The 13,386-nt window shown below is 44.1% G+C and overlaps 1 protein-coding gene across 9 annotated transcripts in view; it reads right to left on the reverse strand.

Annotated features, from left to right (window-relative positions):
- Positions 1-13,386, reverse strand: part of VPS13D (vacuolar protein sorting 13 homolog D) — a 254,700-nt gene that overhangs the window by 172,191 nt on the left and 69,123 nt on the right. For 6 of the 9 annotated variants that reach the window (XM_047723619.1, XM_047723618.1, XM_047723615.1 and 3 more), the window contains 6 exons: positions 13,247-13,380; positions 10,694-10,906; positions 6,989-7,251; positions 5,505-5,638; positions 1,690-1,845; positions 278-488 (listed from right to left, as the gene is read on the reverse strand). In XM_047723619.1, the coding sequence (XP_047579575.1) occupies positions 278-488; positions 1,690-1,845; positions 5,505-5,638; positions 6,989-7,251; positions 10,694-10,906; positions 13,247-13,380 (1,111 nt within the window). The remainder of the gene's footprint in view (positions 1-277; positions 489-1,689; positions 1,846-5,504; positions 5,639-6,988; positions 7,252-10,693; positions 10,907-13,246; positions 13,381-13,386) is intronic. The other 3 variants (XM_047723620.1, XM_047723617.1, XM_047723616.1) reach the window with 1 other exon arrangement.

Genomic DNA, 13,386 nt, shown 5'->3' on the forward strand with positions numbered 1-13,386 from the left:
GGAGGAAAACTCAATGTTTAAAACTAGCCCTTAGCATTATCCATATAGCTCTGGAAGAAGTGGTAAAAGGAAAACTAGTGTAGGTTACAGCGGTCGGTTTGAGGTGTTGTATTTGTTCTTAAATTTTTTAAAAATTACAGCATCATACTTATAATTACACTTAATCACATACAATTATACTCTGAACAATTTAATTGTGCAAAAGACAATCTGAACAGTTAACCGGAAGGGGAACTATTAGGCAGACTGAGTTGAGTTTTCACAGTTCAACACCTACCCAAGACAGGATCTAGTGTGTGTCTCGAACCTTCTCTGATCTCCTCTCCAGCCCGAGTCCCACCCGGAAGGGAACTGCTAACAGAGCTGGTCTCCAGGGCCACTGGGTCCGGCGCTGCAGCACTGGCTTGCTCTGGGATGGATTTTGCAATGGCAAGAAACAGCTGAACATCGTTGTAGGAGAGTCGGATATCCAGGGCTTGTAACTGAATCTAACAAAATTGAGAAGGCGGCAGTTTTTTCAAGTTGAACTTGCTTTTACGCCCACACCTCTCACCTGTATGTCTAGCTCCCAACTCAAGTTCTAGAAGTTCCATAGACACCACATTAATTTTTCATTTTGAATACTGGGAAGATCTTAAAATTAAGCACAAAGGGCCATAAGATAAGATGTCTGTGCTATGAGGTTGAGTGTTCACAAAACTGCACCAAATAGAAAATAAAAAGCAAGGAAATCTACCACAGCAACGAATATTTCAGTTGGACAATTTTCTTACAAGGAGATAAATCATCAAAGCAGAGAATCAGAGAATAGCTCGGGCAGGGATGGGCGGGGGGAGGGGGAGATCAGTAGCATTCTGTGAACCCATTTTGCTTTGACTGATTTAATCTTTTTAAATCCTGAAACCAACTGACCACTCAACAAAAATGACCTCTTCTTTCTCCAAACATAACCTTAAATGAGTCCAGTGCCACACTAGCATTTCCCCACATCCGGCCTCCCTCCCACATCAACAAAACAGCGGCCAGCGGTAAGCAATGCAGACACCAGCACAAGGCCACTTAAAACTGGGGGTAACTGCTGGGACGTCTGGGGGTGGCACCTGGTTGATTATATATTTTGTCTTCAAAGATAAAAAACTAACAGGGCTTTTCTCTCCCTTTCAATCTCCCATGGTTCCAATGGATTAATTGCTCCTCCTCGGCCAAAGAAATAAAACACCAAATTCTTCTGTCTTCCCTGCCCGGCTTCACCTTGCCCAGCCTCACCGGGCATCATCCTCAATGCTCCCGTATGCACGTCTTTGTTCTGGGGAGACCTCACTCTGTCTGTTGCTGGCTGGGTCCCTTCGCCCCCAACCTAGCTACTTCCTAATGTGGACTATTCTCCTCCTCTGTCTACTGACATCCTGTCCCTATCTTTGGTTCCACCCACAATCCACACTCCTCCCTCTGTTGTGGTCTGCCTTCTGCCAGCTTTCACAGAACTTCAACGTGATACCAGATAACGAACAGGTCTTTCATTCTCCACAAGACTGAAAGACTTGATAGGACAGAGACAATGTCATATTTCTTTGGTATCTGCCAAAGTGATAAAAACATTGTTGAGTTGAGCAGAGTAAATACGTCGCGTTCAGGCACAGGGCAATGTTTGAGAGTGTATCGATGTATCTACAGGTTTTTTATCATTACCTCTAAGATTGGTGGGAAATCTTCACTATTGAACGCATCCATCAATCCCGAACTATTCTGGTAAGAAGAGTTACCCACGAGCTCCACTTGAATTTGAACTGGGTCAACAATTGAAAGAGCCGTCTCGTGCTCATTCCCTAGTCGGCATGAAAACACCTAGGGAATGAAATGCAGTGTAGGAAGAATTAATGTCTGATTTAGAAGAATCTAAGCACCAGCAGGAAAAAACCCACTATCTCGGTAGCAATCGACCCCGTGTTATCAAAAGATCCATAACAACTGGTGAAATAAATATTGTCGGGTTGGGGGGCTGGCATTCTTGCCCACGGTCGGAAGCGTGGTCAGTGGTCCTCCCCCACTTATAAAAGGCAGTTCACTGTCACATGGCAAAAGGTCCAAAAATCGCACACATACCCTTTGATTCAATCATCCTACATCTTTCTAGGAACTAGCCTATGGAAATAATGCAAAATACAGAAAAAAAAAAAATCACTGAACCATTATTTAATAGTTAATAAAAACAATTCAGATTGTTTATATCACATTTACTCAACGGACCCTTTTATCATCATTTAAAAGAGATTATTAGAAAGACCACATGGAATGTAGGCAGATAGTTACAACATGGGCTATGTGGACAAGCAGTGCAATCAAAATAATATTACACCATGACCTTAAGGAAAGAAACACATCAAAATGCCTACAGAGAGTCCAGACAAAGGGATGGGTAATTTTCTCTTCCCCTCCCTCAATTTGATGTAATATAATTGTTACTTTCATAATTGAAAATAAACACATTAATTACTGAAGCTGGGTGATAGGCTATATAGGGGCTCATTAGAGTAATCTGTTTACTTGTGTATGTTTGAAAAGTCCTATAATAAAAAAGTTTAACAATAAACGTATTTATGGAGAGAGAGAAGGAAGAGAAGACTCCCATTCTAGGACGGAATTATCTTTGTACTTCAAGACCATTACAGAAGACCAAAATCTATAACGAACTTATCAAACTCAATACCCCAAAAAACAAATAATCCAGTTAAGAAATGGGCAGAGGATATAAAGACATTTTTCCAAAGAAGACATCCAGAGGGCTAAAAGACATGAAGAGATGCTCAACATCACTCATCATCAGGGAAATATAAATCAAAACCTCAATGAGATACTACCACACCCTGTCAGAACGGCTAAAAGTAACATGTGGAGGAAGGGGAACCCTGCTGCTTTGTTGGCGGGAATGCAAACTGGTGCAGTCACTCTGGAAAATAGTATGGAGGTTCCTCAAAAAGTTAAAAATAGAACTACCCTACGGTCCAGCAATTATACTAAGCATTTGCCTGAAGGATATAAAAACATAAATTCACAGGGGTACATGTTCGCAGCAGCAGCAGCACTACCAGCAATAGCCAGGGGCGCCCGGGTGGCTCAGTCGGTTGGGTAGCCGACTCTTGATTTCGACTCAGTCATGGTCTCGGGGTCCTGGGATCAAGCCCGGAATCAGGATCCACATTCAGCATGGAGTCAGCTTGAGGATTCTCTGTCTCCCCCTGCCCCTCCCCCTGCTCATTCTCTCTCTCAGTAAATCTTAAAAAAAAAAAAAAAAAAAAAAAAAAAAAAAAAAAAAAAAAATGGGAACAGCCCAACTGCCCATTGACTGGTGAATAGATAAAGAAAATGTGATATATAGAGATCTTGATCTATATATATTTATAATGGAATATTACTCAGCCATCAAAAAGAATGAAATCTTGTGGTTTGCAACAACATGGATGGAGCTAGAGTGTACTATGCTAAGTGAAGTCAGTCAGAGAAAAACAAATACCGTATGATCTCACTCGTATGTATAATTTAAAAAACAAAACAGAGGAACATATGGGAAGGGGAAGAGAGACGGAAACAAACGATAAGAGACTCTTAACCACAGAGAACAAATGGAGGGTTGATGGAAGGAGGTGGGTAGGGGAGAGGCTGGATGGGGGAGGGGCATTAAGGAGGCCCTTGGTTTGATGAGCACTGGGTGTTGTGTGTAAGTGATGAACCACTGAATTCTATTCCTGAAACCAATATTACACTGTGTATTAACTAAGTAGAGTTTAAACAAAATTTTGGAAAAAAAGAAAAAGAAAAAAAAGGAGGAAAAAAGAACAGTATAGAAGAAAGCATTCATGTTGCTCTCCCTTCTTCCCCTTTGTGTGGGGATGGAGGGCATTTTCTAGTGCTGAAAATATGTGAAACCAAGCTCCTTTACCATAGTCAAAATCAACTCATTTGGCTTCCTTTATAAATTCTGCCCCAGTGATGGACCAAGGCGGGGCGGGGGTGGGGAGGGGCCTTAAAATTCAGATCCAATTGTGCTGCCTGAGGAATAAGACTGAAAGGAATTTCCAGGAATCTCAAATAATATAGTTTCTCTAAGACTTAGAGCAAAAGAAGTTTCATTTTCCTTTTTTCTTTTTTTAATTTTTTTAAAGATTTTATTTATTTATTTGACAGAGAGAAATCACAAGTAGGCAGAGAGGCAGGCAGAGAGAGAGGAGGAAGCAGGCTCCCTGCTGACCAGAAAGCCCGATGTGGGGCTTGAACCCAGGACCTGGGATCATGACCTGAGCCGAAGGCAATGGCTTAACCCACTGAGCCACCCAGGCGCCCCTCATTTTCCTTTTTTCTTCAGGGCCTTCTGCTACACAAAACTCAATTGTCCCTGACAGATCATTAATCAATCACCAACATTTTCCATTCAAAGCTGGTACTGGAGAGGCTGGGAAAGAAAGACAATTTCATGATCAGCTCACATCACACCAGCATGTAAATCCTTCCCCTCAAACTGAGGTTTCTTGACATGAGAGAAACAAGTAATCAAGAAGTGAAATCTCTACAGGTTATATTCAGCTATACCTGATGTGAGAGAAAAAAAAAAGTGCCATATGCTGCTGACAGTGAAAAAAGTTTTGTTCATTCAACCTCTGAAATACGACTGGAAAGAATAGGGCACGAAAAGTTCAATCATAAAGGGAATGACGAGTAACCTGGACCCAATATTCTAATATTATAACAAGAGGAACGTCAGCAGAGATCAGCGGATTAAGAACACTTGATGGAAATAATAATCTGCCTCATTTCTCCTTCCCTCTCCACGGCCCCTGACCTTAAAAGAAACAAAGCAGTTTCTACTCAGTATTGCATCATGTAATTTTCAGGCTACAGAAGGCCACTCCAACGCCAAGCATCTCCTTCATGAGATTAAATTACAGCCTCAAGCAGCACTATGAGAGACTCACTCCATTAGGTTAGGCATGCCTCTCCAGAGATATTCTTCTACAGATGAGATATTCCTGAAAGGATAATGCATCAAATTCTTCACACCTTGTATAAACAAGTTTTCAAGACCACAAAGCCCTAGGTCTTCACAGAGATGACAATTCAACTCGGGGAAGGGGACGTAGGGAAATGAGGACCACTTGCCCACCTTGACTAATTTCCCCAGGGCTAGACCATAGCCACTGAAGGCACAGCAGGGGCCTGCAGAGTACTGGGGACTGGAAGAGTCTCGCTGAACTTCTCGAGGAAGGGACTATGTAAGACCCAGAAGTCCCGTCTCTCAGCATTATTTACAGCCTGACACTGGAGGACTGACTGCACATATAAGGATAGTCTGGTAGATCTGCAGGACAAACCAAAGAGAGAGGGGCCAGAGTTCCCCAGCTCCATCAGTGGTTTCCCCTAATGAAAGCTGAGCAGGTAAAATTCTCTTCCAAATGCTTTTCTCTTAAGCCAAACATTGAGTGTTTTGATCGACAGACACATAGACTTCTTACCTCGATGCCAAACAAACTCCCTGAAAAGGGGCGATCGACAAATCGGGGCTTATAGGTGAGCACTGTGGTGCCTTTGAGAATAATGGCATTGGTATCGAAGCAGGACACATCTTCAACGACCACAAACTCCGTGCCTGGAAAGGACAGCATTGTCAACCAAGCCAAAGCTGGGAGGCTGGAAAACACCAGGCTGCTGCAAAGTAGGCAAAGCATTTACGCTGGGGGGTCAGGGGAGGGGGTGAGCCAGCAAGACTTGCTCTCCAAGCTGTTTGTCGACACTTGGCTTTACCCCCAGCCTGAACAAATTCTCTCTATCTGGCCAGGCACAACTGAGCCAAAACAGCACTGGCCAGGCAGAAAAGAATGGGATGCAGTTTCTCTTCTCTCTTTAGAATGTATTTTTAAGAGAGCACCTGGGTGGCTAGGTTGGTTAAGCATCTGCCTTCCACTCAGGTCATGATCTCAGGGTTCTGGGATCGAGTCCCACATCAGGCTCCCTGCTCTCCCTCTGCCCCTCCCCTCACACTCCCCCCACCAACCCTTGTGCTCTGGCTTGCTCACTCTCTCTCTCTCAAATGAATAAATTTTTTTTAAAAAAAATCTGTAGAATGTATTTTTAAGCTAAGTCTCCTGGGAGAGCTATAAGATATTCAGAAGATATTCAGATATCACCCCTTCTCCAAGAAATAGCCTATTTTAAAAACCCAGAAATAGACACACGTCCTAATGCTGGTCGGGCAGTGGGAGGCACGGCATCATCTACACAGCTGTTCAAGTGGTTTACAAAGAACATACACTAATTTAACGTAGATCTTTTTGAAATTACTAAATATAGACAGTTTCCTACTCATTTGTACATGGCAAATTTACTTTTCGTTTTCATCAAGCCCCTTGTTTAGACTGAACTTTTGAAACTAAATCTGTTTAGAGCGCACTGTGCTGGCCGGCTTCTTCCAAACCCCTGAGCGGCAGTTGGGCTAGGTCAGCAACACGACAGTAGATCCACAAATACATACGGATGTACCAGGAGAGTTCGCTAGTTAACAGAAACCCCAGGAAATCTGTTTGTAAAGGGACATATTCTTTTTGCAAAGAAAATAATGATCCCCTCACTTATTTATCCTGCAATTTTCACATATCAGATTTGCCTAAACTCAGTACGGCACATCTGTTGGAGCACTAAAGACCAAACAGAAAACTGAAGCCAGAGTTAACACTTGGGGAAAAGACCAGTGGCCAGGCAGCGCTCAAGCTGGGGAAGAGCCATGGGCCGGTGGAGCCAAGGGCCCAGAACCCTGCAGCCTTGAAAAGCAGAAAATGAAGGTCAAGAATTCCAACACTCATTGGGTCTACAAATGTGTAAGTGCTCACATCAAGATACAGAGATGACAGAAAAATCATCCTAGAAGACACATACTGAGCCTACCATTCAGACTGAGAACCAGTGACTCACACCTACAACACACCTACGACAACAGGCTCACCTGTTACGTTGACCTTGACCTCCAGGTGCCTTTCAGTGGACACAGGAAGGGAAGACCGTTTGGTAACTACTCCACTTTTCACAGTTTTGGGAACTACAGCAGATTCGCTGCTAGAGTTACGGTGGCGAGAAGTAACATGAGTCTGTTTCTTGATATCGCTGGGAGTGTGAAGAAAATCATGGACTAGCAGGAGCCAGTCAAATATAAGGAACACGCGCAGATTGTTGAGAACTACCGTAAAACAGGATGAGTCCTTCGTAGATCTGCAAGGAAAAAGATTTAACAAAAAAAATAAAACAGGAGGGGAGAAATGTATTTTATTAACTTGCAAGTATGCTACTCAGCTTGGGCAGGTGTTTTTCCAGTACTTTTTAAATTGACCGCTCTGGGTATCAGTAAACTCTGAACACTGGTGAACACTCTGAACACAAGTTCAGATACTTGGTGTATATTTTCAAAAGCTCATCACATTTTTATGCTGTAAGAAAGCAGTATAGTGTCCTCTAGCAGTTCTCAACCAGGAGTGATTTTGTCCCACAGGAGATGTCTGACAACATCTGGAGGCGTCTGTGTTTGTCACAACACAAAGTGGGGGCGTGGCTCGCAATGGGCATCCAGAGTGCAGAGGGCAGGGATAATACTAAACATCTCACAACAGACAGGACAGCCCCGCGACCGGAAGTCTCTAACCTAAAACGTCAATAGTGCCGAAGCTGAGAAATCCCAGTGCAATAGAAAGAGCACGGACTCTAATCCAGTCGCTTACAAGCTGTGTTACCTTGGATAAGTTGCCTACCTTCTCTGAGCCTGTTTCCTCAGTTATAAAATGAGAAACATGAACAGAGTAAAAGACGAAGCAGCAGGCACGTAACAGGTGTGTGTTCGGTAAATGTCAGTTCCTTCCCCACAGGCTATTTCAAGAAGGTCAGTGAGGCACCCTATCTTTGATGTTTGGGATCACTTCTTTACAAACATCAAATGTACACAATAGTGCTAATTCGCCAACTGGACCTACCAGACAACCTGGATCTTTAGCCTGAGAAGGAGGACAAATAAAATGACATTTCTATGTGGGCATAGCCCAAGCACCCAGCAGTGGAGTTGGGGGAGGGAGAGAGACAATACTGGTTTTAGGTCCGATTACCCCGAGTTCCCTATTTGAGGTGAAAACCCATGGAGGACACCAAGCCTAGTCTCAAACCCTGGTGTGGCCCTACCAGAATGTGAGTGGGCAGACATGGGTGGGACAGAAGGAAAGTGGGCTCAGGATACCTTTATATGGTTTTCTGGGTTGAACTTTGTTCTGTGAGCCCTGAAGTGACTCTGGGGCTCCAGCTACTACCCATACGTACCTGGCTACCTCCCGCAAAAGGGGCTCCTATTCGGCAAAAACTGATTCTGAGAGGTTTTTAAGTCTGGCCTCTCTAGTCTCTTGTTTCTCCTAAACCTGGCTCACTGCCCCTGGAGAAAGGGCACAGTGGTGCATGTCCCCCTCATACAGACACAGCATTTTTCACAGAAACACTTTACCCTTTTGTATTAGAGAAAAAATGTTGCCCTCGGTAAAATTTTTTCCACCCCATTTTGAACATAGATCGTCAGAGTTATGCACTAACTGAAAAGTCAAAGTATGCCTGATACCCTTTTCTGGAAAATATTTCAAGCCTTTAAACACTGTGAAGTGATTTATATTTGACACGCAAAGTCCCAACAGAAGAGCAATTCTTCTGGAGACACAGAAAGCGCTCAAAAGTTCCAACCAAGGGAACATGTTAACCCCCTCTCCCTCACAATGGTATTTCTGTTCACAAGAACCAAGGTAAGACTTTACTCTTTGGCTCCCAGAAATTATACACCTCCACTATATACACAGAGTGATATTCCAAGGCTCCTTGTGTATTAAAAATACGATCGATGAGGGGCGCCTGGGTAGCTCAGTGGGTTAAAGCCTCTGCCTTCAGCTCAGGTCATGATCCCAGGGTCCCGGGACTGGAGCCCCGCATCACATCGGGCTCTCTGCTCAGCAGGGAGCCTGCTTCCCACCCCCCCTCTCTGCCTGCCTCTGCCTACTTGTGATCTCTCTCTCTGTCAAATAAATAAATAAAATCTTTAAAAAAAAATACGATTGATGAGACAACTAGCTGACAGATTAGGAAGCTAGATCAATAATAATATAGCAAACCCAAAAAGAAATTGTTTCTGCAGAAGGACCAAATATATGGAAGCCTCCTGCTGAGATAAACATCTTCAAAACAAAAGAACCGCAAAGCACTGCCAGCCTCGCATCTGACTGCAACCAGCCAGGTCAGGAGACATGCAGTGACCACACCTGACGACTGTCAGAAGCCACATGGGCGCTGCGGATCAGAGGCCCCAGTGTGAGTCCTGAGCATGTCATTCACCCACCTTGGAGAGGCGTTCAGTGCCCTCCAGTTCTACTGTTGCAGCTATAAAACTGGGCAGAAGGCACCCACTCTGCAGACCTGCTGGGAGGATTTAAGTACCAAAGTAAGGAGAGTGCGTGGCTCGTGGCAGGGCCCACAGTTAGAGGTAATGAGCACTCTCATTTCAGAACATCCAAAAAGTTCAGGCAAAGATCTGACCGTCTACTTTGCTAGACTTCCTAAAGGCATATGGAGAATGACCATGACCTCTCTCTAAAAGAAATCTCAACCCTGAGAATTCACCACGCAGCACAATGAAGTATCAGGTACATTCAAGCATAGGAATACAAGAATAATCTTCATCTTTTTTTGCCCGTGAAGTTTTTCCCAGCCTTTTCACTTACTAGTTTGTAGGTACAGCCTATCTGAGAACATTAGGCACTAATAGAATAGAACTGACGTTTCTTCCAAAGGTCTCCTTTTGAATTTGCATTGGAGGATTTTAGATCAAACCTAATTTTTCACGGTTTTCAGGCCTATTCCCACCTTAGCCATAAAACCTCACAGCAGTATATTGTACATAACATCAGCTACCTCGGTAATAACAATAAGAACTACCATCTGGGCCAAGCAACAGGCCAGCATTACTTTTTTAATTCCTGCCTCCACCGTGTGAGGTGGGTACACTCATCCTCTTCTACCCTCTAGAGGAGAAAACTACAGGTCAAAGTAGTTGAACTTGTCCTAGGACACACAGCTAAAAGGTGGTAGATCAAGATGTTAAGCCCACATAGGTACAATTCCAAAACATACACTCATTATATACACATTTCAGATGCTTCCTGGCCTAATACCGGGAAGAAAAACATAATCTAGTTCAAAGAGGCCCCGTTTAAATGGAGAAGTAGGTTAGCAAGACGTGCATAGATAAAGCAATAATTCAAGTCAAAACCACCTTCCTGCCTATAATTTCTACAGACCAAACATCTTCTTTCCCCTTAAACAAGAATCATTTCTTCCTTCCTCTGTTTGCTCTACATACTAGAACAGTCTACAGAGAGATTGAGTTTAAGACTCTGGTCTAATTCTAAACTTTTTTTTTTTTAAGGCAACAGAGACATCTCTTGGCCAATACAGGCAACTGCAAGGTGGCAGGAATACCGAGTTAATGCACTGTGAGCGGCACTGGTGAGCCCTCTTCTATTTATCTTTCCAGTGACTCCTCAGTCGTGTGACATTCTAAAGCTGACAGAGCCTTGGCCCACTGGCCACAAAAGGAAGTTTGATAGAGAAACGCGGAGGCAGGGTCTGGGTCCACTACCTGAAATGTAGTTCCATCTGGATGGATCCCTGGGTGGTGCTGCTGTTCCTGGAAGGCTGAAAAATACAACTGAATACATTTGTCATGCCAGCGCTGGCCTTCTGCCCAGCATAGCGGGTGTCAAAAGCCATCATGGAATGGGAAACCAAGTTAATGGATTTGGTTTGGTTGGAAAAGCTTTCATAGAGCAGTTTACATTTCTTGAAGTCGAATCTAAAAGGGAAAAAGCAGACAAGATATTAAACTCTTCCATTTCACAAAATTATCTAAGTTCGAGACAATGGAACAAAGTCCTAAGTATCCCTGAGAATTATGAAGGGGAATAACTTTCCCCGATTTTGTTAACAGACTCCTCAAAAAGGATCTAGCGCCATTGACCCCTGTCTCTTATGTTTCATTTCCAGGAAGATGACCTTGTCCATAGGAACTCCATGAGGGATAACATTATCTACTATTCTTTGGCTGCAACAGCATTCTTGTTTCTCATCTCAAGTCTGAGAAGGTTATACCCGTTTAACAATCTCCAAGGGATGCCAAGGGTCTCTTTAGACCTTCGTCTGTCAACTCCTAGCCTTCCTGCAGGATCCCCTCTCCAGAGACTGCCAAATTGTTATATAACTACTACAGTTTCCTAGAAGCAACCAGAACAAATAACACTCCTCATACAGAGAAATAATGCAACTGATCCACCAAGAGAAAGTGCACTTGATACTGCCTTTTTCTTAATAACAGAGGAAGCTACAATGTGCAATTCATAATTTACTCAGTACCATTATGACCTTCCATACAGAATTATTTCAACTTATAAAAAACTGAGGGCATAGCTAGTCATCGGAAAAAAACTGCTGACTCACAAGACTATCTGGGACCCAAGCCTCATTATACCATGTTTCATTCAACTGAGTTAGATAGAGGCCAGGATGGACTGTCGACAGAAAGACAAGAAAAAAAAGAGTGTTTCAGTAGGGAAATTTCTAGACTTTGAAGTCCTGTTTTCAAATACAGAACCACTTTTCCAGCCATATGACCTTTCAGTAGATAAAAAGTCCATCTGGAAAAAAGAAGTCGTATCTGCCCAGCCTCAGCCTCACATGATTGTCAAGAGATCAAAATGAAAAGGTTATCCGGTGTGAAGACACAACGCAGTCGTCAGGGCCCCACACCAGTAATCACAAAGTCTTGGTACGCGCAGACCATGCAAGTGATGGATGCTCAAAGCGAATCACCAGGCAAACGCGCGCTACCTACAGGCAGCCCAGGATGCTCCTCCATGAAAACACAGGCCCAGTGTTGTCCAAGCTTTCAGCTTCTCAAAAGAGGCTGAAATCCAAACTTTTTATGCCAAGTTCCCCAATTTTTAAATGCTGGCCAGGGACGCAGTGAGCAGGGCTGCTCCCCAACTAGCTCTGGGTCTCCCCTTCGGCAGACAACCCCCGGCCTGTACTTCGGACCCCTCTGCACTTGGTGGGACGATGCTCAAACTCCGGGAGGTGACCACTACGGGACTCTCGTCTCTCTTGCTGCCACATCGAGACACTGGCTGCTCTGTCAGCCGCAGGGACTGTGGCTGCAGAGCAGCCTGAGGGCCACCAGGGTCACATAGCATCAGGAGGAAAACGTCTTCATTTTTCTCAATCCCTGCTGTGTCTTGCATGTCTGTCATGTCTTTTTTGACACTCCCTCCAGCCTGTGGCACTTTTTATTTATTATTATTATTTTAAGCTTCGATGACATAGCACAGCAGCAAGATTACACTAGGAGTGTATTATGATATGACTTTTTCCAATGGAGCCTTCTACCTTACGACACCTCAGGCTCTCTGGAATGTTACCCCCTCCTTCCCACTCACATACAACTGCAGTGGCTGCTGCATCTCTCCCAGCAGAAACCGCACGACATTAAAGGTGCGTTCCACAGGTACCAGTAAGAGCAGTACAAGCTCTCCGTAACTGCAGGTCTGGAGTCAATACTTCCAAACACCAATAGATTCAGGGTGGGGAGGGGAATAGGTGAAGGGGAGCGGGAGGTACGGGCTTCCAGTTATGGAATGAATAAGTCATGGGGATCAAGAGTACAACACAAGCAATACAGTCACGGTGCCATAGTAGTGTCCCAGGGTGACAGATGGCACCTGCACTCGTGGCGAGCACAACGGAGAAGTTGAATCACTTTGTTGTACATGTGAAACTAACATCACGCTGTGTGTCGACTGTCCAATTTTTTTGAACCGTGCTGACATGAAAACAAAACAAAAAAACCAATGCCAGCAGAGTCTTAGGAAAATTTTGATTAATTTCTGCCGCTCTTTCAAATGCAACCGTTTCAGCACCAGGTGTGGAGGTCACTGACACGTCCTGATAACGCGTCTTTACTCATAAAGCAATGAATTTAAACTTTGAAAAAGCAACCAAAAAGCATCATGCAGACCACCTCCGTTATGAGCCACCGTTCTGCAACCTCCGCTCTACGCTAAAGCGGAACAGGAGTACGGTTTGCAGTACTGCTACAGTCCTGTCGGTCACTGGGCATAAACCAGCACCATGAAAGTCATACCTGGCCAAGGACCCAGTACTTTCTTTTCCTTTGGGATCTTTTAGCTCCAGACTCACGTTCACCATACCGATGAGGAAGCACATGCACGTGTACACTTCTCCACTGAGAACAGTCTGCAAGAGGAAAACGCCAGTCTGAAA

Source organism: Lutra lutra, chromosome 4 (genome assembly GCF_902655055.1).
Source record: "Lutra lutra chromosome 4, mLutLut1.2, whole genome shotgun sequence".
Lineage (NCBI taxonomy): Eukaryota > Metazoa > Chordata > Mammalia > Carnivora > Mustelidae > Lutra > Lutra lutra.